The sequence below is a fragment of the Excalfactoria chinensis genome, chromosome 11, assembly GCF_039878825.1.
Source record: "Excalfactoria chinensis isolate bCotChi1 chromosome 11, bCotChi1.hap2, whole genome shotgun sequence".
In the NCBI taxonomy this organism is placed as follows: Eukaryota; Metazoa; Chordata; class Aves; order Galliformes; family Phasianidae; genus Excalfactoria; species Excalfactoria chinensis.
In genome coordinates, this window is record NC_092835.1 from 15,774,778 (window position 1) to 15,799,054 (window position 24,277).

Below are 24,277 nucleotides of genomic sequence, written 5' to 3' on the forward strand. Positions count from 1 at the left end.
TACACAAAGAGTTGGAGTTTTAGTGGCACAGCCTGTTCAGCAGCAACCATCTTTGCCGTGTATTTTGCACAACTTTATACCTATAGCTGATGTGAGGCGGCACTGCTGGAATTAGTAACGAGAAGAACTCCTGAAGAGACGCACCGTGCTTGCCAAATAGAATCCAACAGTTACTCATTAATTGTAACAGCTTTTGTAAAGACTCTCTGACTCAAATGGCACAGTTATAAATCTAAGGGTGCTTCAATCCAAGGCTGTCTGGTTCTTTACCAGCTCCATAATTATACCTCAAGCAAACTTATGTGCTTCTACAGTGACCTCAATACAAATATTACATGTTCCCTCTTGCTAAATAAGCTTTGTTTTGCAACTACAAAAGCTGCAGTGCTGGCACGAGAAAAGTGATTCCTTGGCCCTTTCTTGGTACTCCAAATACAATTTCCCATTCTGTATCTGAAGTCTAAACTTCCTTTTACGCTCAATGACAGACACGCAGCCAACAAACCATAATCACATCCCCAGCAATCTTTACCCAGTTTGGTTTATCCGGACTGTCTCAAAACATCTAGAGCCCATTACCTTACAATCGCTTGTGACTGCAGCTCATGAGACCAGCAATGTGAGCACAACCACCTCTGTCCTGTAACCACATCCCTGTCTGGGCGGCTTCTTGACTGCACTACACACAGTGCTGCTGAGGCTGTGGTGCAAACTGTTCCAGACCAACCTGGCTCAGAGATCCTGCCCGGAGTATTTGCTAAGTCTGCAGACAGCACCCTCAGCATATTCCTAACCTGCTTTTCCTGTTCCAAACAGGTCAGGACACAAAGCACAGCACTTTCTAAATCCTTAGAAGACAGATGTTAATCTCCGGATCATTAGTCAAACTAGTCTAGTCATTATAGAGCTTCCAAAGCCACAGCATGCAGAACTGAACTTCCCTGAGACCGAAAGGCCTTAGGTCCACTTTAATTGCAAGTTCCTACACTGTAACATCACCATTCTTATTCCTCAGACTTGTCATATTTAAAAACAAAACAGCTGCGAGATCTCCTGGTGCCAGTGACCAGAACAGGAAGAAAACCCCCACTATCGTTGTTGCTGCATCCCAGATTTCCCCTTGCTGTTGCACACTGACACCGTGATGCCACCAGCAGCAGCCAGGCCCTCTCATGAGAACGCTGCCATGCTGTAATCTCTGACTCTCTGATCTCTTTTAGCTGACAAAGAGATTGAGCTCAGAGATGAGCAGAAGTCGCATCTCCTTGAACACATGGAAGTTGCCATTACTGTAAGCTTTTCCCTCCTTACAATCAAGAGAAACGGCCTATTACTCACAGGACTGCAATCAGGTATAAATACTTACTGCGTGCTCAGGATGTGCCTGCAGATCATCATCTAATCTGCTTTTCAGGTTGCATTACCAATATGATGCTCATGAATTGATTAGTCACTTTAGAAGGATTTAAGAGGTAAAAACTATACAACTATAAGTGGTACGTGTAAATACTGCAGCATAAGTGATCTTGCAACTTCATACTCATGCATAGATTACATCACTAAGTAAAGGCTTAGAAAAATTGTCAAAAATGGACATTTTAACATTGATGCTTTTGTGACAACTAATATAAATGTAATCTGTGGAATTTCACAGTAAAATTACAGTGGTAGAAGGACCACATTTCATTAAACAGAAGACAGTCCCACCAAACCCAATGGGAATAAGACCCACGTCTGTTTAAGAACTCACTGGATTGAGCTGCAGCAAAATATGTCAGACTTCAGATGAGACCCAGCCTGTCCCTTCCTCACTTCATCCCTCACACCCTGACTGGAGACCAGGAAGCATCTACAGCCAATTCAGTTACACACAGACTGGCTGTAGGAGAGCAGCAGAAGCAAAGTGTATCTGCCACCCACAAAGACATAGATAAGAAAGACACAGCCCTAACAGCAAGTAGTACAGAACACGTTAGGAAAAGCATCAGTGTCAGGAAGAGTGAGACCTAAGCACTAGATTTGATGTAACCAAGAAAGGCAAGTTCTCTTGCTGCTCCATAGCATGGAAATATGCTTTCTTCATCTTGCTCTCACATACTTGCCTATTAAAAACACACAGACTAAGGATTTCGAAGCTCTATGCCCCCCCCCAAAAAAAAGCATTGTCTAAAAGCTACATTTGCATCCACTTTAAGTGTTTTTCAAGGGAAGATACACTTACAAAAACAACATATTAACTTCCCTCCCTGCCAAGCAGAAAGCTTAGTGCTAATAACCAACGAGCATTAAAAGCAGCAGTTTCAAAATACGGGAGCGCTAGAGCAAGGCTAAAAACCTGCCCTGTTCTTTACAGCCTCTCCACGTGATGCACGCAGTGCCCTCTGCTTTTGGGTTGGCTGTTTTTCGTTTGTTTCGTTGTGAACTTCGTGACCTCCGACGGTAAGAGCAGCAGACACGGACCATCCTAGCGCCGTTTACACGCGGCGCTGCCGACGCGCTCGCACAGCCGGTGGCGTGGCGCCCCCTAGCGGCAGCACGGCGCAGCGCCGGCAGCGAACAAAGGGCCGGGTTAAGGAAGGCGGCGCACAACTGGAACCCACTGATGCCGCTAAGCGGACCTCGAAACGTGAGGAGATATTTCTGCTTTAGGCTTTCCCACCTTTAGGTACAAGCAGCTTTCAGGAGATGCTGTACAAGCTCCAAAACTTCTTATCACGGACTCTACCAAACGCACATCTCTACTTCAAAAACAGGATGCAGCTAAAGAGCAAATAAACAGCAAAAGTTCTGATTTATATTTAACGGACTGAAAAGATACAAAGAGTGTTTCAAAAGGAATGGATTTCCACTGGCTAACATTGATAAAGTTTGCTCTGCAGGTGAAGCAGTTCCAATGCAGAACACCTGATCCAGCAGCACAGCTGCAGCCATTCACACTGAACTGCCCTCCAAAGCTCTCCAGCCTCAGCTCGTCTCAATCCCAAGTAATAAGCACACACCATCTTCTCCCAAAACTGATGAGAACACACCAAGGAATGAGCAATGTATCAGTAATCCCTGTGTAACGTTAACAGCAGCAGTTGAACAGGAACACACAAGTAAAGGGGCTGCTTCAAAGCCAGCATTACCAGAAGCATGAAATCAGGAAGCAGGAATACAGAGGGATGACGATGTTCTTTTGTAACATAACAACACGGCGCAGGTCAGGCACTGTGCTGGCTGGGAGCCCCAAACGTGCTGCTTTGAGATGCCTTTTGGAGCTAAGCACAAGTGAAGGCTCTGCAGGTAACAGCACACAAGTCACAGCTCTTGTCTGAGCCCCATGTTTTCCTCATTGCTAAAACAATTCAAGTTCAATATTTTTCATGCTTTTCTCATTCCACCAAACCACGCACACACAAAAAAACCCAGTAACCTCCTCAGTGCAACCTCTGCAACACAGCACGTCTAAAAAACCCAATCGCAAGGAATAAACGAGCGCATCAAAGACAGAAAACATATCCAGGCCTTACCGTGACTTCTCCAGCGCTGTAAGTAAGTCGTCACCCGAAAGGCCGCGTGTCCCGCAGAGCTCTTGGCGTGAAGGCGGCTGCTCAGCCTCACCGACCCGCAGGAAGCAGCGCACAACTCCACGTGCCGCACCCGCTGCAGCGGCCCTTTGTAGCCGCCCCCCCAGCGCAGCCCGCCCCGCACACAGCTGTGCCACGGCGCACATCGGGCCCGCCGGGCAGGTCTTGTCTACCAGGGCTCTGCAGGAGAGCTTCACGTGCACGTGGAGCGTTGTGGGCGAGGGGCGGAGGGAACAAACCTGCACCGGAGGGGATGCAGCACGGGGAACTTAGGGCTATCAGCGCGGCCAACTTAGGGCTATCAGCGCGGCCCGCTGCAGCCCCTCGAGGCTCGTCTCCCTACGCCGCCCCAGGGCAACCAACACGGAAAAGGGGTCCCGAGGCGCGCAGGCCTCCTTCTCTTCTCACTTCGTACGGCTTTGGCCGCGTGGCCGGAAGGAGAGCGGCGGCCGGGAGCAGCGGAGCTCCGCCGGCGCTGATGGGAGCAACGGCCGCAGCCGCCTCCCTCGGCCCCGGGGGACGCGGCTGCCGAGGTCGGGGTGCGTAGGAACAGGGGAAGGGGCTGTAAGAGAGGAGCATCGCTCCAGCTAACAGACAGCCACGGGTTTAATGCAGGCATTAAGAGATAAACAAGACTTTTCAACTGATGTGGTCAACTGTAGCGTGGCAGAATGTAGCAGAGTAATAAACGGTCTGCTAACAGTATCTATCATCTGTTCTCATTGGAGGTACAAAGAAAGCTATAATTATAAGGACGCGGTCCTATCTCCTATGAAAGTTCCTCTCAGATTTGTTTCTGGTTGCAGGATTTTAGCCTGCTGCTAACGGCCTCCATACAGCACCGAACGAGCATCAGCTGGCAGCAGCAGTGCTTCACCTGGGAGGTGGTAACACTGAAAGAGCAGCTGTGGCATGAGATAGTTGGGTCAGATGGTCCCTCCCCCCCCTTCATTTTTTTCCTGCAGAAAAGATATCGAGCTCTGTCATGACAAATGCAGCACTTGGGCAAGAGTGACCCATTACCCACAGAAACTGTGGGCACTTCTGGATTTCAAGTTCAATACTTAATTTCTCCCAGCACCAGAATGGGATAAGCAAACAAACTGTTACTACCACACTCTCTGAGCAAGAAATATTTACCATACACATTTCTTGCTTACCAGAACACTTACAAACAACAGAAGCTCCTACGTGCAAGTTGAGGAGGTACACGAAGGTAGGTATAAGTTACACGAAGGTAGGTATAAGTTACTTTCAAAAGCCACCACACATCATAAGCATCTCTTTTATTCGTTGTAATATAAAGAAGCATACATCATTCAGTTCCTTTAAGTACAACACACTGTACGCTAACAAAACAAACCATAAAAAGTCAATCCAGACATCCATGAACGTGTCACAAAAGGACTCATTGCGTTTTGATCTGCTGGTATTGCACTTGGGATAGTTTGGAAGTAAGGCACGGTAAAAACAAAGTCATTTAGTGCTTCTACAGCAGATGTCTCTTTTTTAAACACATGCTACATGACATAAAGTACTTCTTCTAGCTTATGTATATACACACAGAAAAAGAAAGCATGCACTAGAGAATTTAGATTTCAACACATCTTGTTGTTTCATAATATACAAATAAAGTAGTTTAAAGATGTAAACAAATTGCATGCACATAAACTAGAGCAAAATCTTTAATACAGTATTTGAAAGCTATTATGCTTAAATAAAAAAATATAACTTATTAGTACTCAGGTTTATGTGCCATTTTTGTCCTGTAGAGAGTAAAAATTTGGGGTCAGGGTAAGGAATTATGGTTGGGCACGGTGGATTTTTCTGGTTTTGCTGTTGTTTTTATTTTTTGCTTTACGTATTTGGCAGCCGTACACTGGTAGGAAAGACAAATATGGCTTTTGCAAAACAACATAATGAAAACATGAGAAAGCACAACTGTATTTGGGGCCCAGCATCCTGGTATTTTCCAATCAAGAACAACAACGAAAAACAAACAAAAAACCAATAAGAGATACGCTGTGAGTTGGGATGCTACACGTTCCAATAGCCCTTTGTAAAGACATTTCGATTCTACAAAAAAAACAGACACTTTGCCAAGTGTAAACTCTTAAAAACTAAACACAGAAGAATCTGAATGACTCAAGCTTCGCTTTCCACTTCAAACGCTACTGAGCAGGTGATAGGTTTCTCTCATGGCTGTGATAGATGAAGTGCTATTAGACTGTCTTCAGAATTAACAAGTTGCCAACAGGGGGTTTGCTTATTTTCAAACAAGTACATCAGAGAATAAGTAAATTAACTGCATACATTTTCCTGCTGCTTTATCTTTGGCATACAACACATCCTTTTTCAAGTTAAATACAGGACATGTACCACTCCACGTTCCAACACAGCATGTTGAAAAGGCACATTTGATGCTGCAGGGGTGGCAAGGAAGACTCCTTATTTTGTAAAAGGCACGGTGCTCAGCGTGACATTCCTTCCCCATGCCCCAGAGAGTGTTTAGTTAGACCAGCAACAGTTCTACACGGCAGCCTCCCAGGAGCTGTCCATTTTTCTCAGCGACTGCTTTCTTAGCTAGATCCAGGCTTGGAAAAGTCACCAATGCCTCTCCACTGGGCTGGCCACTAAAGTTGTAAAGCATGAGGATGGAATCTTTGTGGAGCTGTAATGGTACAAGACAAAAGGAAACGTGCAATTAAAACCAGAGATGACTTCTGGAACAGCATGTTTTTTTTCATTCTCTGTATCAGGTTCACTCCACTCCTGTGTTTGCAGTGAAGAGATCCCGGATGCAAGAATAGCAAAGAAAGAGGAGGGACCAAAGATTAACAGAAATCTGCTTTCAGCAGCAACTCGTACTGTGCTGGTGTACTGAACAGAATGATGTAGACATAATTCCATACAGAGTTTTTGCTAGAGAAGTAATTCAGCTTAAAGGCTGACCAGAAAGATTTAGATGTTAATAAAGGGTTAATGGAGCAAGAAAATCCAGGCATTCAGAAAGTAATTCTTGTAATAAGTGGATTACTGGCCAAGTGACAAAGGTGAATATTTGCATGCAGAGTTTAAAAAGAAAAGAGACAGATGTATCAGTGCTGCGTTGGGAAGATCAGCTGATCTCCACCCAGGTTTACAGAGCAAGACAAGACTGCTCAGTGAAAGAAAGCTGAAGTACTGCACCAAATCTTACTGGATCAAGGAAACCTTTATAATCATTTGAAGGAAGCTTAGAAAAAGACAGTACAACAAATCAAGCCAGTTATTTACTGTAGCGCGCACATGCAATTCCTGATATGGAAGACAGTTTCAAAACGCTGAGTTTAAAGAAAATGTGTCTTGCCTCCCCTATGGTACCCAGCCATTTCTTACAGCACTGGAAACCTGTACAGGTTAAGCTCAGAAGTCCCATTTGTACACTGGACAGAAATGGATCTGGGTGAAATTTCAAAATCAAAAGACCGAAGGATTAAAAGAAAAGCTCAGCATACAAGATCAGTTGGTTACAGTATTCAGTGCCAAACAAAACACACAAGCTATGCTGCAAGGCCAACCATTTTAGGACTATGTGCCTGACTCAAGTTCACGTGACACATGCCCTCCTGAGCTCATGAAGGGTCAAAATACTTAAGTTGAATAGAATGTATGCTTTGCTGTCTGAAATGAATACTAGACTTCTCAGTTATTATCAGAAGTTTTTGATCAGCTTTACATTCAAACATAGAAAAATAAAGCAACACATGCCAGAGCTTCACAAACCCAAACATTTGGCAGGCAATAAAATTATTCTCAAAGACAGAAGCAGCAACATACTTTAGAAACTGAAAGCGCATATAAGGACAGCACAGACTCCACATCCATTTCATTTTATAAAGTTAGCTAAGAAATAGCATGCAGAAAGAAATTCAAAGACAAATAAAACATCCTATCTAAAGCCCAGTTAAGATTTAGAAATAAATTTAGTTTATTTCATAATGACGTTGTGCTGAAAGAGAAAAGCTGTACAAATCTGAGATAAGAGAGTCTGCTCTAAAATAGCTCTTTACTACCGATCCTCATAACAGCAAGTCATTTTCCATTGGTTTTCTATGCAAGTTAAATAATGCTGTTAAAAAAAAAATAAAAAAAATCAGTTGAAAACATACATGGAGCACAGTTAGACTGCTGAGCACAGAAGACAGCAGGAGCGGTATCTATGACCTTTGAGCTGTGTAGAATTCACATTGAGCTACTCTACAAATTCATTCCTAGTCATAGACCATTTTCACCTAACAGACAGTAGATCCCCATTGCTGGTTGGCTGTCCAAAAAATCTGGGTAAAACGAGAGACAAACTGGTTGTCCAAGTCTGTAAGTATGAAAATGCTCCAAGTAGTAGCAGGTATTTCCACGCCACCAGAAAATACAGCCTCTACTCCACTTCCCCTTTAGCAGATCTAATAAAAACACTTAAAGGCAAGTCATTTGAAAACAACTGAGCAAACGGTGGTTACATGTAAGTAGTCATGTTGATTATGGGAGGGCATGAACATACTATTAAGGCAAAGTATTCGTTTACCCTTTTGTTGCACTGAAACTTTTGTTCTGTTACACCCTCCTTTTGGAGGTGTACATTTTGAGTGGAATACAATAGCAACTGGAAATAATTAATTGCACCCAGGTATCAATGACATTTCTCTACAAAGCATACATTAGTACTAAAAAGTTTGCCATTAGCAAATGCCATTAGTTGTATTAGAAAGCCACTATACAAAAAAACCTCTCCTAAAAACAAAAGAAGTAATAAATAGTTCACATTTCTCTAGTGAGATCAAGAAGGAAAGATTCAGAGGTTTGGGAATTTTGTGCATGCATTCAATAGTCATACCAAGGAAAAAAAAAAAAAGACCAATTACCAGTATGTTAGATACTGGACTGAAAGCTTGACATGAAAACAAACACTTCTGGAAGGCTCACACACTATCTGAGCAAAGCCAGGCAATCACACCACCTCCACCACAGCCAGTCCACCAATTCAGATCACGATTGGCCTTTTGTTTAGGTTAGTAATTTTTTTTTTAATAGGACAAAAGCAAAAGATTAAAGCAAGGATCCCAACACACGCTAAGAAGGGGGAAACAAAATCTGCATCAAGAAGCCCTGCTTTTGCTTCCCATCCACCATTGGAGATCCAGTTTCTTCAAGTTGCATCTTACCTTCTCTGGAAGTTACAAAGAGTTACAAACAGACCCACTCTTTCGGTGCTTGTAACACACTCCTTGCTTGTTCGCTCAGCTGAATAAGGCCATTGTAGTCATCAGGTGCATACTATAGTACAAGTGTGACATATGATAATCAGCAAGAGAAGGAACAGTTCTGGTACAGCAAGCCACACAGACTATCATTTGCAACCATAATTTAGAGCATCAGCTACAACAACTGGCAGGAGACAGTGAATTTGACAGGTGCTATTTTTAAGCAAGACTGAAAAACAACCATCAACTGAATTACTGGTTGTAAAAATGAAATTGAAGTAAAAGCATGCGGGGAATATTCTGAACTGCATATTTGAGCTGCTCCTAATTAACAAAAGGAAACAGTTTAGACCATGAAGTATTCCTCTTTAACTTGTACTCATGAGACAGTTCCATTAGTTAACAAATCTCTTAAGTCTGCACAATCACACTCCAGTAATGACTCTCACTGGGACAGCTAAGCATCCTTCAGCATGCATACTGGGATTAGAAGCATACAGATCTCATTCAGGTCTTCTGTGTAGTCATAGAAATAATCTGCAGCTTCTCTAGTGTGGAGTGCTAAACACTCCAGCCGCATACAATACTTGCATTATACAGACTTCATCAGCATAGTCAAACAAAAATGGTGTCCCAGAACAAATCGGATTCTTCCAATATCTTTTTTGAAAGAGTTTATACTAATATAGCTTATTTCCACAGAGAAACAGAAAAGCTACGCCGTATAACTGCATCACAGTAGACTTGTAGTAGAATATCTCAAATCAAAACACTGGCTGCACTGTACAGTCACACCACTAAATAGAAGATAAAACCCCCACATATGTGGGTTTATTTAAGAAATACTTGAGATCCTGAATCTGGGCAGTTATCATGCACACTGCTGGGGAGCCTGGAACAAATAGCAGATCTATGGTCAGAAAGATTATCTTGGGAAATATGAAACACTGTTTTGAATCTCTCATTGTCTCTCCAAACTGACATACCCTGGAAAAGGACAGAGCACACTTGCATATGCTACAAGCACTACTGGAGTGGTTCCTGTAATTCAAATGACAACATGCCTACCATCACTCAAGTTACAGAACAACCTTTCAGTGGCGAGTTTTCTATGTCCCCGAAAATGGTTTTGCATTAACATTTTTAGAAGATTGCCAAATGCAAACAAAGTACATGCACTGCATTCTTTGATATTTCTATAATACAAGAAGTCTCCTGCCAGCTTAGGGAGGAAATGATGTTACACTTGGGTGTACAAGACACACTGTATTCATCCAAAGTGAAGCTGAAGAAAAAAACAAAACAAAAATCAACCATCACAGTATACACCTTCCACAGAGAACAAAAACCAAGAGCCCAGAGAACATAAAAGAAAAGAACCTCTCAGAATTTTTACTACTGTTTCTAGCCACCTCTTACATCTAAACCCATGCCATTAAGTAAGACAAATATAAGAAGTATTTGCCAGATAGTCTCTGCCAGGGCAACCAGAACGTGCAAATATTAGATTTATCAGTTCCCAGACCTGCCCTTGAAACAAATCTACAAAATGTAAGTTTACTCTTTGGAAAGAATGTCTCAAGATAGTACATACTTTAGATTATCAGCAGATGTACAGTAGGTAAAGGTCTACAGTTTCTAGTGAGGGAGAGTTCAAAACATAAGCAACAAGGAAAACACAAATGTAAGAAAATTACTCCAGCCACAGGCCTGAAAAAGAAAATGGAAATAAAAACACCTCATGACAGAAGTAACTTTTAATCACAGGAAGCAAAGGTGAGACTGCATTTAATTAAAGCGTAAGTTATGGAATAGTAAATTCTTCAGATTTACAGATTACAAAAAGCAGTTTTGCAAACCAAGATGGGAAACAGAAGAGGGGGAACAAAAATGTGAATGAAATAGAAACTGCCTTCGGTTGCCTGAGGAAAAACACAATCATGATCACTTTTGATTCTGCTCACAGTTTAGAAACCCAAGCAAAATGAAAACATCAAACAACTCAGGATTCTATAATCCTGAATCTATAATCCCAGTGCTCAGAATGAAAATACTGTTCCTGCTGGTGGCCAAATTCTGCTTCCATTTAGATCTCAGAAATTCCACCCAATGATTTAACCCCCTCATACTACCAAAGTTCACTGAGCTAGGTTCTAGAGCTGCTTGTTTCTGCCATAAATATTACTGAGACAATATGAAACTTCATACTGTATTTTCAAATTCTACCTTCGACACACAAACAACCTATAAGAAATATACAAATACTGCAACAGTTGCCCTTTAAATGCAATAAAATTAAAAGCAGACCTCACTGTTCCTGTCCCCAGTATCCTCTCTATCATCTCAGTCCCACCTTCTTTGCTTCTCTGAACTGAAATGAACCTTCCTTCCTTGAACTGCTGCCTTTTCACCTTCTGAGCTCATGGCTCTTGGAGGGCCGGGCTAAAGTTGATGTAAAGACTTCCCTTCCATCCTAAATGATTAAGAGGCTTCTGCTTAATGCATCAAATACAGCATTAAGTCTTCCTTTACCCAGTTTAATTGGATAACCTTCCGTGAGCACGTGAGAACAGGAGAGACCTATTTCCCCAGAATTACTGAAGGAGGATGCAGATAAATCCAGAGAAAGCAATTTCTCCCCCACACCCACTCAGTGGGGATGGGGGCATACAAGATGGCAGAAGAAATATGCATACACACTGAACAAGAAGTTCACGGACACTGACAGACAGCAGCAAGAGCAAAACAAGGCTTCCCGAAGAACACGCTGTTTCTTAATAGAGCTAGTGAAGTATATCTACCCTTCTAGATATTAACATTTGAATTGGCAGAGACATTTCAACTCATGTATATTGAATAACAGTATAACATTAAATAGTGTGTATTATAATAATCTTTAATAATATTAAATGGCTGATGTATATTATAAAAAAAACAACAACAAACACCAACCTTCCTCTCCTAAAAGAGATGACCAAAATCACAGCTTGAAGAAGGCACCACCTTACTTTGCTGCATCAAACGCAGGAGGCAATGGACAGAAACCATAACCACTAATTTCCTAGTCCTATGCTCACAGATGCTGTAACTAAGTTTCAGAAGGAAGCTAAACTTAGGAACAAAGCAAAACAGAATGCTATGGTGAGATGCATGGGAGTAATCATGTAACATCTATGCTGTCACCTAACAAACTAACAGTAAGTGGGAATTCTCCATCACATTCTCTTATTCCCTTCTCTAGACCAAAGGTGCTGGGCCAAGAACTGGCACACAAACAGTGGGGCATCCCTCCCTGACTATGAGGCATCAAGATTTCGAAAGGAACCCAATGGAAAGAGAGAATAGTTCTTTGTCCAAACATGCATTTCAGAGGAAAAAGCTAGTCCTTAAGAAGTCTGTAACAATGAAGCCTGCTGTCCTGATACAAGGGAGAAAAGGTTGTTAATGCTCTTGGAATTTAGCCATCCATCCTTCCCCCTCCACCTCCTTATTACTCTAAGTACAACTCCCCACTCCAGCAAGTCTTGAGTTTTGGGTCTCTGAAGAGTTGGAGGATTAATGTACAGCAAGTTCTTTACAGCTGCAGATAAAAGGCATTTAAGCCCACTACAGTTTTAAAGAACCTTCTTTCCACTTATAATTATAAGCACTTTTTTTTGTTACCTCCTCCACTCCAAGCATCTTGTAGCCATACATCCAGTACATGACTGGGGTGAAATCACTGGCCCAGCTACAACATACCCAACAGAACAAAACACCCAGTTTAACAGAGTAATGACTAAATCAGAAAGTTTCAATACTAGCTACTTTAAATGTTACAGTGCACTACAACATTATACAGAAAGGTGACTGGGAAAGTTACTATCCCCAAGATTTGCTATTAAAATTAATCACAAGCTTTCTAAGACTGTTTAATGCAAGATGCATTAAACACAGGGAAGCTGGAAGGAGTTTTCAATGGTAAAAACCAAAAAAGCGTAACTATAAGAAGAAAACAAGCTGAAGTGAACCACTCAACAAGACAGTTGTGCTGATAAAATAAGTGAAAATGGAAATGAGTGATAAAATGCTGATCTGAAGATATTTGTATTATTTACTATTAGAAGCATGTACTGATGTTGAGACCAGCTTATTGAAGCCCATTACACACAAAGTCTGTCTTTTAAGAGGCAGGTCTGGTACAGAAAGTGTTTTCATTTAAATAGCAACGTGTGTATACATGCAATACATGGAGCCCGTAAAGACTGAAAGAAGGAAACAGAGCATAAAGCAGGAACTAAAACTTAAAACTCGTTCCTTTCAGACAAGGACATACAAAGAGGGAAAAAAAAAATCACCCTCCAATTTCAGCTTCTCCAATCTGTTTCCCAAGCCCATTGAATACCAACATCAATTAGTTATGCAGAGATTAAAACCACGCCCAAAACACTGACAATTATGAAGGGCTCACTTTATAAATGACCAGAAGCATCGAGCAATACATCCTTGGGCAGCAGCAGTAAGTGAAATAAATAACATGAAGAGGAAGGCAAGGGAAGGAAAAAAAAAAAGAAAAAATTAGTAATTCCTCCAGAGACTGAATATTGTCCCAATAAAGCAAGTCACCACCTCAGCTTTCCCCTAAAGGAATGAGAGATTATAAATCTAGCATTACCACATGTAGGATCCCAAGAACAACTCAAAATAATTCCTTGGACCCTTTAAAATATTGAACCCAATCTCATTTGGACAACATCTTCTAAAGAAATCAAAGAGGTGACCAATTTAATAAAGTAACTGATGATGACAGGAGGTTGCAGCAGAAGAACACAAATAGCTTTCACATTGTGGTAACATTTCCATTCATTTCAAACATTTAATTGTGCAATCAAATGCTACAAGCTACTCCCTAAATGCAGAAAAAGGTAAAAGGTCAAATGCAGCACCAGACCCAAAGTCCAGCTTCACTAAATTGATGATGTAGTGGATGATAGTGCCCCTAGATATTGGACGTCGCTGACTTGTTCCATTCCCAGGACAGGACCATGTCCTTTTTCAACAGCACACTTACACTTCTAGCTGAATTTCAGTTTAGGAACTAAGACTGTCCTGACTGAAGGGTTTTAATTCAACCACTGTCCATCCATCAAAAAAACATCCAGTCAGATGAAAAAGAGCAAATTATCAACAGATAAGAAACAAATTATTATCACTCTGTTGGGGAAGAGGTGTAAGAGGAGGGAAAGAGAATAAACTCATAACTGAATTTGCTTTAACTCTGCAGGCACCCTGTTGAAGGATAAATCCCCAATAGAACTAAGCTGAGTATGTTCTTAATGAGTCAAAAATTCAGCACATCTGCTACAAATTGACCCTCACCTTTTTCCACTGAAAAAACAAATATGCAAAATTATTTGTGAACATCAATGTAACATTTTAAGAGATGCCTCGAGGGGCAAGTACCTTCCAAACACCTAAAACTGAGAAGACATAGATTTAAGCACCTGTTCACAGTCTGCATGCACTTGCATAGCAAATATCTGCTTCTACAAACTAAAGGCTATCATCCTTCAGGAGGAAAAAATATATATATAATGCCTGAACGTTTGATATTAACTGCTGCTATACAAAACAAAACAAACAAACAAAAATCCCTGCATTCCAGCCTTTAACAATACCATAGTTAACAAACTCACTGAATTTTGTAAGACAAACTCATGCAAAACTTGCCTTCTTTCTATGAATACCACTTTAGCAGTGGCTTCAGACACACCAAGCGCATTCTAAGTCAGGGCTTCTGAATAGTACCAAAAGGTAAACTTTGGTATTTGTGCAAATGGTGTTATTCAAACATGTTAAATACTCATCAGAATACACACCACACTCAATTGTCTTCCATTTTAATAAGGGTGTGAAGATAAAACATGGATCTATGTAGATACAATATCCTCCAAGATGAAAGGAAGAAGACACGAAAAGACCCTTTCCACAAATTCAAATCTATGCTATTGGGAAGAAAAGTGTTTGCACATGGTGCTTTTTTCTTTTTTTCCTTTAATTTTCATCTACGAGATATACTTCTGTTTGCTTGCCCACTGATACAGTATTGAAGCAGCAGATACTGACTGAAGTTACCTACAGCAGCATTTAGCATACTTGCTACCAGCATAACCTGGGTTGACGAATACAGTTTTCTTTGGGTTGCAGTGTAATGCAGTTGCAATAGCTGTAATGCAAAATGTTGCTGCCTTTGAGCAAAATAAACGGCCCTTGCAAGAGTCTGACACTGGCATCTCTCCTCTTTTTAACCTGGGTGTGGTGACTTGCGTTGCAGCCTATTAACTAGGACTTTGCTCTGCACAGTCTTTAATGCTCAAGTCTTTAATGCTCTCTTTCAAGAGAGCACTACACCATTGCCTTCAAATTCAGTTGTGCTTATTACATAAAAAATAGAACAAATTGTAATACTGCACTATGGTCTGTCAATTAAATAGAGAACGCTGAAATTGTATACTTGTTGGTCCATTTCTAAAAGCATACGCTTGCTCAGTTTGAAAACTACTCAAAGGTGTAAGTATAACATCAGGGAGGGAGAGTGACTGCACACTAACCTGGTATCCCTGGAAGAAACTTAAAATCTCCTTCATTCCTGTGTTATATTGCAAACCCTGCATACGGACTAATGCTCCAGGCTGGGGTAGAAGTGGAGTGTGGGTTGCAGTGGCGGCAGCAGCAGCAGCTACAGCTCCTGGAGGAGCTGCAAGATATCCCACTGTGGTAGGGGACACTGGAGGGCTGTAAGAGAGAAGAAGCAAAATTGTCATGAAAACAAATTACTGATTTTCGTACCTGGAATAGGCAGAGAGGAAACTGAAAGTTCAAATATGAGAATAAGCGGAGAAAAAGATGACCAAGTCATCCATATCAAGGCTGCTTGTTGACTTTTTTTTTTTTTTTAATTTTTCTTCAGCATTTGATGATTTGCAGAAGGGAGGTAGAGGGAAAACAGCCAGCATCTGTAGTTGACAAGGTAAAAGAACAAATATTCCATTGGAGAGGAGAAAAATAGGAGCCGCAGACAATTTCTTTTAAGATCATTAACAAAACCATAGAGAAAGAATGGGAGAAAAATTGTAGAATGAGAAGCAAGCAAAGGAAAAAAATCCAGTGCTTTTACGCCACACAAAAAGTAAGTAAAGTAGTATCTCTATTCAAGGCCATCTAGCAATTTACCATGTACTAAGGCTATTTACATGTCACAAGCCTAGGAAGAGAGGGGGAGCACCATTAAAAGGCCACAGAGTAGTTAAAATGGCTACTGTGTCCACTGATCAAAAAATTCTTTGGATTATCTACAAGAGATGTACAAATTAAATAGCAATTGAAAGGTAACTACACAGGTACTTAATCTACTGCAATAAAATGACAGCAGGTGAGTCTAGGGGATACCTGGGATAGTAAGCTGTGTAGTTCATATAAAGCTGAGCAGCCTGAGCTGGGTAGTAGGTAACAGCTGGAGGAGCAGCAGCTGAGGCCTGGGGAGTCCTGGCTGTTGGCAAGAGGGCTTGCGGCTGGTAAAGAGCTGCTTCTGCTGGGATCACAGCTGCTGTTTGAAAAGCAGCATAAGCTGGTGGAGAAAGACCTGCAAACAAACCAGGATGTGAGAACAAAAAACAATGAGAACTCAGATCCTTGGCTTTAAGAACGGAGTTGTTCATCCCAGTGAGATTAATAACATCTAGGTATGATTTATGAACACATACAAAAGACTGCTCTCTAGCCTCTCCCTGTGCCACATTACCATGTATGAAAACTGTGGCATTTGAAGTGAGTTGTTCCTGAGAGTTCACAATTCCAAGAGTTGAGCACCCCGTCTATATGTAAATTGTAGGTAGGGAACTTTAGAGTTATTCAAAGAAAGCATAAAGCCATGTGCATAGAGAAAGCAGGCGTGCACACCAACACACCCTTTCTTCTTTCTAACAGAAGCTGTACTCTGTGGGACGACATAATTAGCTATACCCAAAGAGTACCTTCTTAATGCTCTAAGGCAAGACAGCAAGAGCACTCATTGACAGCTAGAATATAGAATTTCTTCCTTTTTAAAAATCCCTCTAATTCCAAGTAGATTTCACAACAAGCAAGTTCACTGCAGAGCTCAGAAGAGTAGTACACCCATAAAAAGCAAAGTGTGCAACTATTTCATTGGCAAGGCCTTGCTGCCCTCTATGCACCACCGAAAATTCAATAAAAAAATGCCTCCAATCAGTCCCATTATTGCCCAAAGGGAACAATCCCAATCTCAGCACGTATACAGACGAATGATTATTGATCACGGCAAAACCCAAGTCAAAAGGTGAAAGGCCACAAAGCTTCAGCACCTACCACATATCAGCCTTTAGCAGCAGAGAGCAGAAGAATCGCAGACTTACATGGTAACTTACATGGCGGTGGGGATAAGCCACTACGATTTAAAGTGCCACCCATTAAAACAAAGTTCATCTCCTCTCCCGAACACTGGAATACTTCCACATAACGGTCCTTCATCATTTTTTTGTGACATTTTTGAGCCACCATAAAGGCTTTGTCAGCAGATTTCATTTGGATAAAAGCATCACCAGATGGTCGCCCCTGTGGAAAATTAAAAACAGTAAGTCAATGTGTTATTGGACCATTCGGAACACAGGAAACACAAAAAAGTACTAAGATTAAATACCTACTTATAGCCTATGTTGTTCTTCTGTATCTAGTACTAAGTAGTCAATAATTACTTTTAGAAGCAAAAGGCAAGACTTGGGTATCCAGCACCCAGTTAACTTAACACTACCTCTTTCTGCAGATGAGACAAAAGACTAGAGCTAACATTCACATTACATCAGGCCACTTGCGGTCTCCTCTATTTGAATTTCAAACACCTCTGGGAGATGAAGATGCTGTCGATCTCTCATTTATTTAGATAAAGAATAGCATCTCAGTGTTTCTGTGGTCAATGGTGCTTATTCTTGATACAAGAGGACAAGGAAAAAAATATTCTCACATATACAACCAATAAAATATATCCAAAACATAAGTTTAATAAGCAGCTTCCTTTAAACTCTGAGAAGTCTTTAATTGTTTTAGAAAAAAAAACCAAAAATGCCACTCAAGCAACGCAGCCACCACTGAGAACAAAAAAAAAGCCAATTCTACTTTGTGTATTTCCAGAACCTGTCTGAAACACAAAGGACTATTTCAAGGCAGTCTCCAAGACAAAGCTATTGGTAACAAGTCCTGCCACAAGCATCGTCCTCCCCTACCTTAAGCATAGAGGTATAGAAAGAAAAACAGGTGTGTATGTAGAAAGGAGGGAGGAATGTGGGAGAAGAAAAGACAGATATATTGAAGTATTTTCTCAAAACTATAGGAGACCTAAGGCAGAGCAAGGAATAGGTAAGATACCACAACTTCCTATCACCTCCAATAACCAGAAAGTTAGCTTTGATCCAGTCTGTTACCTGTTGATTAAGGACCATGTGAACTCCGTGAGGCTTTATATCAGCTGTGGCATCTCCCATGAAGTCCAGGATATCATCAATGCCAGCAGTGTAAGGAAGGCCTCTAAGCCGGACACAGTCCCGTATGCTACCCGTGGCAATTGTATATGGTGGGGGTATAACAGGAATGATGGGTGTTGGGAGGGTGGGAATAAGAGGTGTTGACATGTATCGATTAAGTACCTGCAAGGAAAAAAACCACACTGATTTATGCAGCATCTAATTAAGCACAAATCAGTTTTCACAACACTACACTTAAATAAATAAACTTCATACACTTAAATGTATCAATTTCCAACATCAGAGAAAAACATCTTCTTAAACTAAATTTCTGGGCAGCTTTCTCTTGGACATTTATAATTTATAACCCAGAAAGAAGAGATCTGATATATTTAACCTGCTGGACTCTAATAACAGGCTTTTCTAAGTTCATTACATTAGAAAATAACAGTTCATTTCTGACCAACCCAAAAAGAACCATTTGGAAACAACATATCAGTACTGCCACTTGCATTTTTTTTTTCTTAGATTAGGGTAAATTAAAACCAGCCAATTTAAAAGAACCAAGACCTGAAATAAATGACAAGTAAAAAGACTAGCTCTAATTCTTTCATAGAGCTAACAGGTTAACAAACAAACACCCTTGTTTAACCAGAAAAACCATCCTGAAGCACAGGGCTTCTGAAATGAAGGTAAGAGCTACAGGAGACCTTGATCTCAACATCGTATTTTCTCTTGACTCACTCCCATGTGACAAATGGAGACACGTACTGTTGGGACCTATTGCTGAAAGATGTATTTAACAGTGATTATCAGAAATACATTCCACTGAAAGAGGCACCAAATAAAGAGATTAACAAAGCTTTAGCTTTGTCAATAATGATTCAGTCTATGGAATTCCTCTCCATAGAAGTCTTTTTTCAAGGATCTATTCTCAAAACACATTTCAGGCCAGAAATACATGTGTATGTATAAATGGCTATATAAATATAGCCAATGTTTTCTCGAAGGCCAGATGAAATCTTACAATAGTGCTTTTTGGCATCGTTAGCCTAGAAATACTCTGTCAGGCAGAAAAATTTAGTATGTGATTCAGTACAAAGTTGGTGGTGCCAAAATAAACTGGAGTTTCACTCGTTTAAAACGACAATCATAGGAACTGGTAAAGGAAAGGAGAAAAAAATGAAATACATTATTTTAGGAAAAGATCTCACTTCCCTTTGCCAGACATCAAATACATGCAGGTAACTCTTACCATCCAACAAAACAGTTGTAGGAAAAGCTATTCTAATGTATCTAGATTTGAATCTCACATTCAAGTCTGTGCATGGGAAATGAGTTTAAAGACAATCCTGCCACGTATCAAGAAATATTACTACAATGTTATCCATCTTGTACATTTCTAGAGCTATTTTTCAGATTTCAGATCATATCTAAATAAAAAATCCAATAATTTGTACTTTATGATCTGAGAGATGTGGCAGTAAAAAAATTAATGAAAAAACAAAAATACATTTACACAATTTTTCTTGCCAATCAGTAAGCACATTTCCCTTCCTAGAACTTAACATCTTTACTATATCAGACTTCCATAGTTGTCCACAGCATGTTTGTGTGCGAGTACCAAAAGAAATTTTCAACAGTTAAGTTTTGAGTTTCACAGCCAATAGTTACAACCTGCTGAACTTCTGCTGCTGTGCTCCTGAAGAGCTCAATGTAACGCTTCCCAAGTATTTCTTTGTGCTTTTTAAGTGCATTCTGTGCATATTCTTCACAGGAAAACAACACAAATGCATCTCCTGTGGGCCTGCCATCTGGGTACTTGACAAAGAGAAGTCCTTCTTTCCCTCCTGTGACTGGACACTCTGGCCCCAGGAATCCCAAAACATCCTCCTGAGTAGCAGTGAATGGAAGACCTCTCATCCGGATGATAACTTGATTCTCTTTAGATAAGAACTGGGCCACTTCATTGGAGGTACCTAGTACAAAGATGATAGTGTATGGACAGCCAATTCCATAGGACATAAGAGCAGAAGCACATAAGAGCAGAGTAACACAGCAGAAAGTAGCTAGCAAGAAACCCACAGAACACCAGAAGCACTACTTACTCCCAGCAATCTAGTTTAAAGTGGACCTTCTTATCCTTTAAGTTGCTCATATTTTAATGCAATTGGAACAAACAAGAGATTACTGTGAGGTACATCGATTTTTCTGCTGCAAAGGTTCCTATTTCTCTTTGCCAACTGAGCCTGCTAACATCGCAGTCCAAATGCTCACAGCCCTAAGCCAACCAAATGAAAGCAAAATTTCACAGGGTCAAGGATTCTTAGGAAGCAAAACAGGAAAAGCTACTTCAGTAACTGCTTGTGTCCTCAGCCAAGAGAAAATCAGAACTACAACAATTCTATGAACATGAATAACACTGAGCTCCAGGATCACTTACCTCCTGCGATTTTTAAGAATTCTTCCCCAGTTGCTTTGTAAACCTTAAAGAAAAAAGAAAAAAAGCACACATGAAAACTACAACATTCAACTCTTTCATGTATAAGACAGTGTATTTTGCTTACTTTGAGTAACTCAGGAGCGCACCTCATTCACATACAAAACCATACTCCAAAACATTCAGATTGCTTTTCAAAGATTTGTTTCAATTTGCTACTTTTTACCTCAATGTATCTGCTACCCATGTGATGCTTATGCCTTTCCAGTGCCAGATCTCTCTGTTCAGAACTGACAAATCGAACTAATGCTTCACCATTCCTTCTTCCTTGAGCATTCAGACAAAGGGCCACACCACCCCTGAAATGTAAGCCAACAAATTAAGAAGTGAGATGTTGGATCTCGTGCTGTTTGTCACTTTCTCAGCTTCTGCGCAGGGGAAATACCAGAAGGATGGACTTCTGAGAGAGAGTGCACTAAGTATTAAAAACACGTGATGTTAAAGAAAGAGATAAAGCAAAACAAATTCTTATCCTCTTACTTGGCAATATTGAGTCCTTTGAAAAATCGGGCAATATCTTGGTCTGAAGACTGCCATGGCAAACCTCTAGCACGTATTACTGTCTCGCTATCCACTGTTTCTGATTTGCTGCTGCACAGAAAGAAAAAAAAATGTGTGAAATTTAGCTTTTTTAAGTTTCCCATAATCTTATCAAATTTCCATTTACAATTCATTTGACTTGAAAATCTAGAGTATCTTCATAGCTGAGATTCTTCAATTCTGCTCATTTCAGTAAAGAAAACAAAGATAACTTGGATAATCACTTCAGATACACAGTGCCCAGGATGCACTGTGTTGTCATCACATTCAGTTCTTTAAGAAGAATACAAAAGTCTCAAAGTGAAGTAATAAGGGGCTTCCAAATTTTATTTAGAAGACCTAACAATCTTTAGGTTTTATCCTAAATCCTGTAACCATTGTCAATAATTATAAAGCAGCCCTAAATGTGAATTTATATTACTTTTGCTTATGTTTGATTCTACAGTTCAAGAAGTGTATATGAAAATTAAGAACTACTCTGTTTATTGTCTGCCTATACCAAATTCAATTTAGATCAGAAAAAAAAACAGAAGGGAACAAAGATCACAGAAAAGCAGAGCTGTCTGTCTAGAAAACAAGCCCACAGCAAGAGATCTGTATACAGTCAAAATGCCTCCAGATTTGTAATTCAGATCAAGACATGGCACAGGGAAATGCCCATTTTGATGAGCCTCTGAAGAGGCAGAACAGAAAAAACATCTGCAGCTGGGTAAGGAACATTTCCTCTCATCAACAGCTTCCGCTTTGACACTTGAACGAAGAACAAACTGAAGATATAAAAGTATATCCAGGTACACTTTGGCTAGACAAATAATTAACATCAAGGTTTCTACAAAAGCACAAGTGATGCTTCTGCCAGACAGAAAAACCCTTTAAGCAGTCTCTTGAAATAATTTTCTTCTCCTTTGTTTCAGCCCCATAGATAATCCTTCAGAAGTGTTACACAGTTCTATATAAAGTGCACAAGCCCCTGTTGACACAGGGAGAGTTCACAAATATTTTTTCACCATTGGTTAGGATAAGTCAACCTCAGTCCTGTTCAAATCAGAAACTTGTTTGTGGCTTTAAAGGCAGACTAAAACACAGAATTCAATACACCAGCTATGGTCTGTGCACCAGACTACTGAATACACTGTTAGTTTTCTCAGGAGCCAACCTACTTCCATAGTGACAGCAGGGAAACATTTGCAAACTTTCTTTGCTGTAGATGAGACTCAGCTTTGGTTGTAATGAACTGTGACAAGGGCACTTACCAAGGACCTGTTTCGTACTTGTATTTCACAGTTTCAGGGTTGGTAAATATGTGATCTGCAACAAAGCAGGAAGTTTAGACATAACCAGGGTCAGAGATTACTTAAGAATGACAGTTCCACTGCCCATTCATCAAGAAAGACAAAATTTCAGCATGCTGTGTAAATAGATCACTCACCACAATTTTCAGAGAGCATGCTGAAAATGATAGCCACCATTGTTTTTACTTGCCACACGCCAAAGTCCTCCTCCGCTTCATCTGTTCCTAAGCCTAGATCTGAACAGGCAATTATAGAAAATAACACAGTCGCACAAATAGTTGTACACAAGCCATAGGCTTTCCTGTTATTAACACAAAATTGATAATCAAGTGATACCGGTCTTCACAGGGACACACGGCCATCAGGCATTTGTAACTGTGCTCACAAACTGGTTAATATTCACTTTCACAGTCAACATTCTGAGAACTACTGATAGTGCTAACAGCTCAAAAAAAAAGTAGAATAAATTCCTATCGCTTCAAACATAATTGAACTTTAACCACATTCTTCTGGGGCCACGGTGTTATTCCTAAAATGAGACATAGCAGTGGTTTATTTTGTTCATTTTTTTTATTAGTCTTTTGTTTTAAACAAAACAATCAGAGAACAATAATTGTCTGCAAACACTGGAAATCTGCAGGCCACTTGGTCCTGAGAAGACCCACTGGTAGCTATACCTTCCTCCATTAAGATCAAATACACACATGAACGATGGTATTGTGCACCTTAATAAATGTACTAGATACAGCCTAGATTTCATTATTAGGGACATAAGTTAAAAAACATTTCAAACACACCCTCCCACACACACACTCACACAAACACTTCAGAAAACGTTAATCTGATTTTACAGCCATCTTAGTTCGAGAGAATAAAACCTGTAACAATTACAAGGATAAGACCTAAAGAAGTGAAATCAATTCTCTTGCAAAAGCTGCAGCAAAAGGATACATTCTGCCATGGTCTTGATAGTCTGGTCTTTCACGGCGGCTGAACTAGGGTAGCATGTGTGGAATTCTTTGCGCAGATCATAAAAGGAATAGAAGCAGTCTGACAGCAGGAAGTTCTACAAGGAAAGCAAAAAGGCATTGTGCACATTGCTTTATACTCTGATCAGCATTTTTGGACTGAACGATGCAATCCTCAATCCACATAGTTGCACATCATCAGCCTGTTTAAGATAGACCAGTTGTTTTTTTTTTCCCCCCTTTGGAACAGTCCAAACACTGCAGTCTTACAGAATTCTCCCTGTAAATGAGCAAACCCAACTAGTTGCTGAGATGTAGAGCTACGCAGAACAACTCTAAAAGACAGCTACAAAAAGTCACAAAACCCTCCAAATTTGTTTTTTTTCTTATATAAATTCTTCCCATTCTTCTATTTTCTCTTTTGGGGCGACATTTAAAAGCTATGTTGTACCAAGACATGGGAACAGTATATATAAATATTGTCAGAATGTGGAAAATATCTTCATCAACTTTAAGACATTCCTTCTTCACTGTTACATATTTGATAACAACTTCAGTCATATAACATTATTAAACAAATGTTTAAGCATTCTTTCATTCAACACTGGCTCCTGTCCCCATGTTATAGACCAGAACTAGTTCTGTTAATATTTTCT

General features: G+C 40.3%; 1 protein-coding gene across 5 annotated transcripts in view; it reads right to left on the bottom strand.

Annotated features, from left to right (window-relative positions):
• Positions 1-4,841: 4,841 nt before the first annotated feature.
• Positions 4,842-24,277, bottom strand: part of ESRP2 (epithelial splicing regulatory protein 2) — a 48,424-nt gene continuing 28,988 nt past the window's right edge. For all 5 annotated transcript variants that reach the window (XM_072346404.1, XM_072346402.1, XM_072346406.1 and 2 more), the window contains 12 exons: positions 23,605-23,719; positions 22,791-22,889; positions 22,615-22,669; positions 21,302-21,412; positions 20,988-21,120; positions 20,765-20,807; positions 19,999-20,300; positions 18,283-18,504; positions 17,221-17,419; positions 16,238-16,430; positions 15,400-15,583; positions 4,842-6,240 (listed from right to left, as the gene is read on the bottom strand). In XM_072346404.1, coding sequence (XP_072202505.1) covers positions 6,082-6,240; positions 15,400-15,583; positions 16,238-16,430; positions 17,221-17,419; positions 18,283-18,504; positions 19,999-20,300; positions 20,765-20,807; positions 20,988-21,120; positions 21,302-21,412; positions 22,615-22,669; positions 22,791-22,889; positions 23,605-23,719 — 1,815 coding nt within the window. In that variant the 3' untranslated portion in view covers positions 4,842-6,081. The remainder of the gene's footprint in view (positions 6,241-15,399; positions 15,584-16,237; positions 16,431-17,220; positions 17,420-18,282; positions 18,505-19,998; positions 20,301-20,764; positions 20,808-20,987; positions 21,121-21,301; positions 21,413-22,614; positions 22,670-22,790; positions 22,890-23,604; positions 23,720-24,277) is intronic.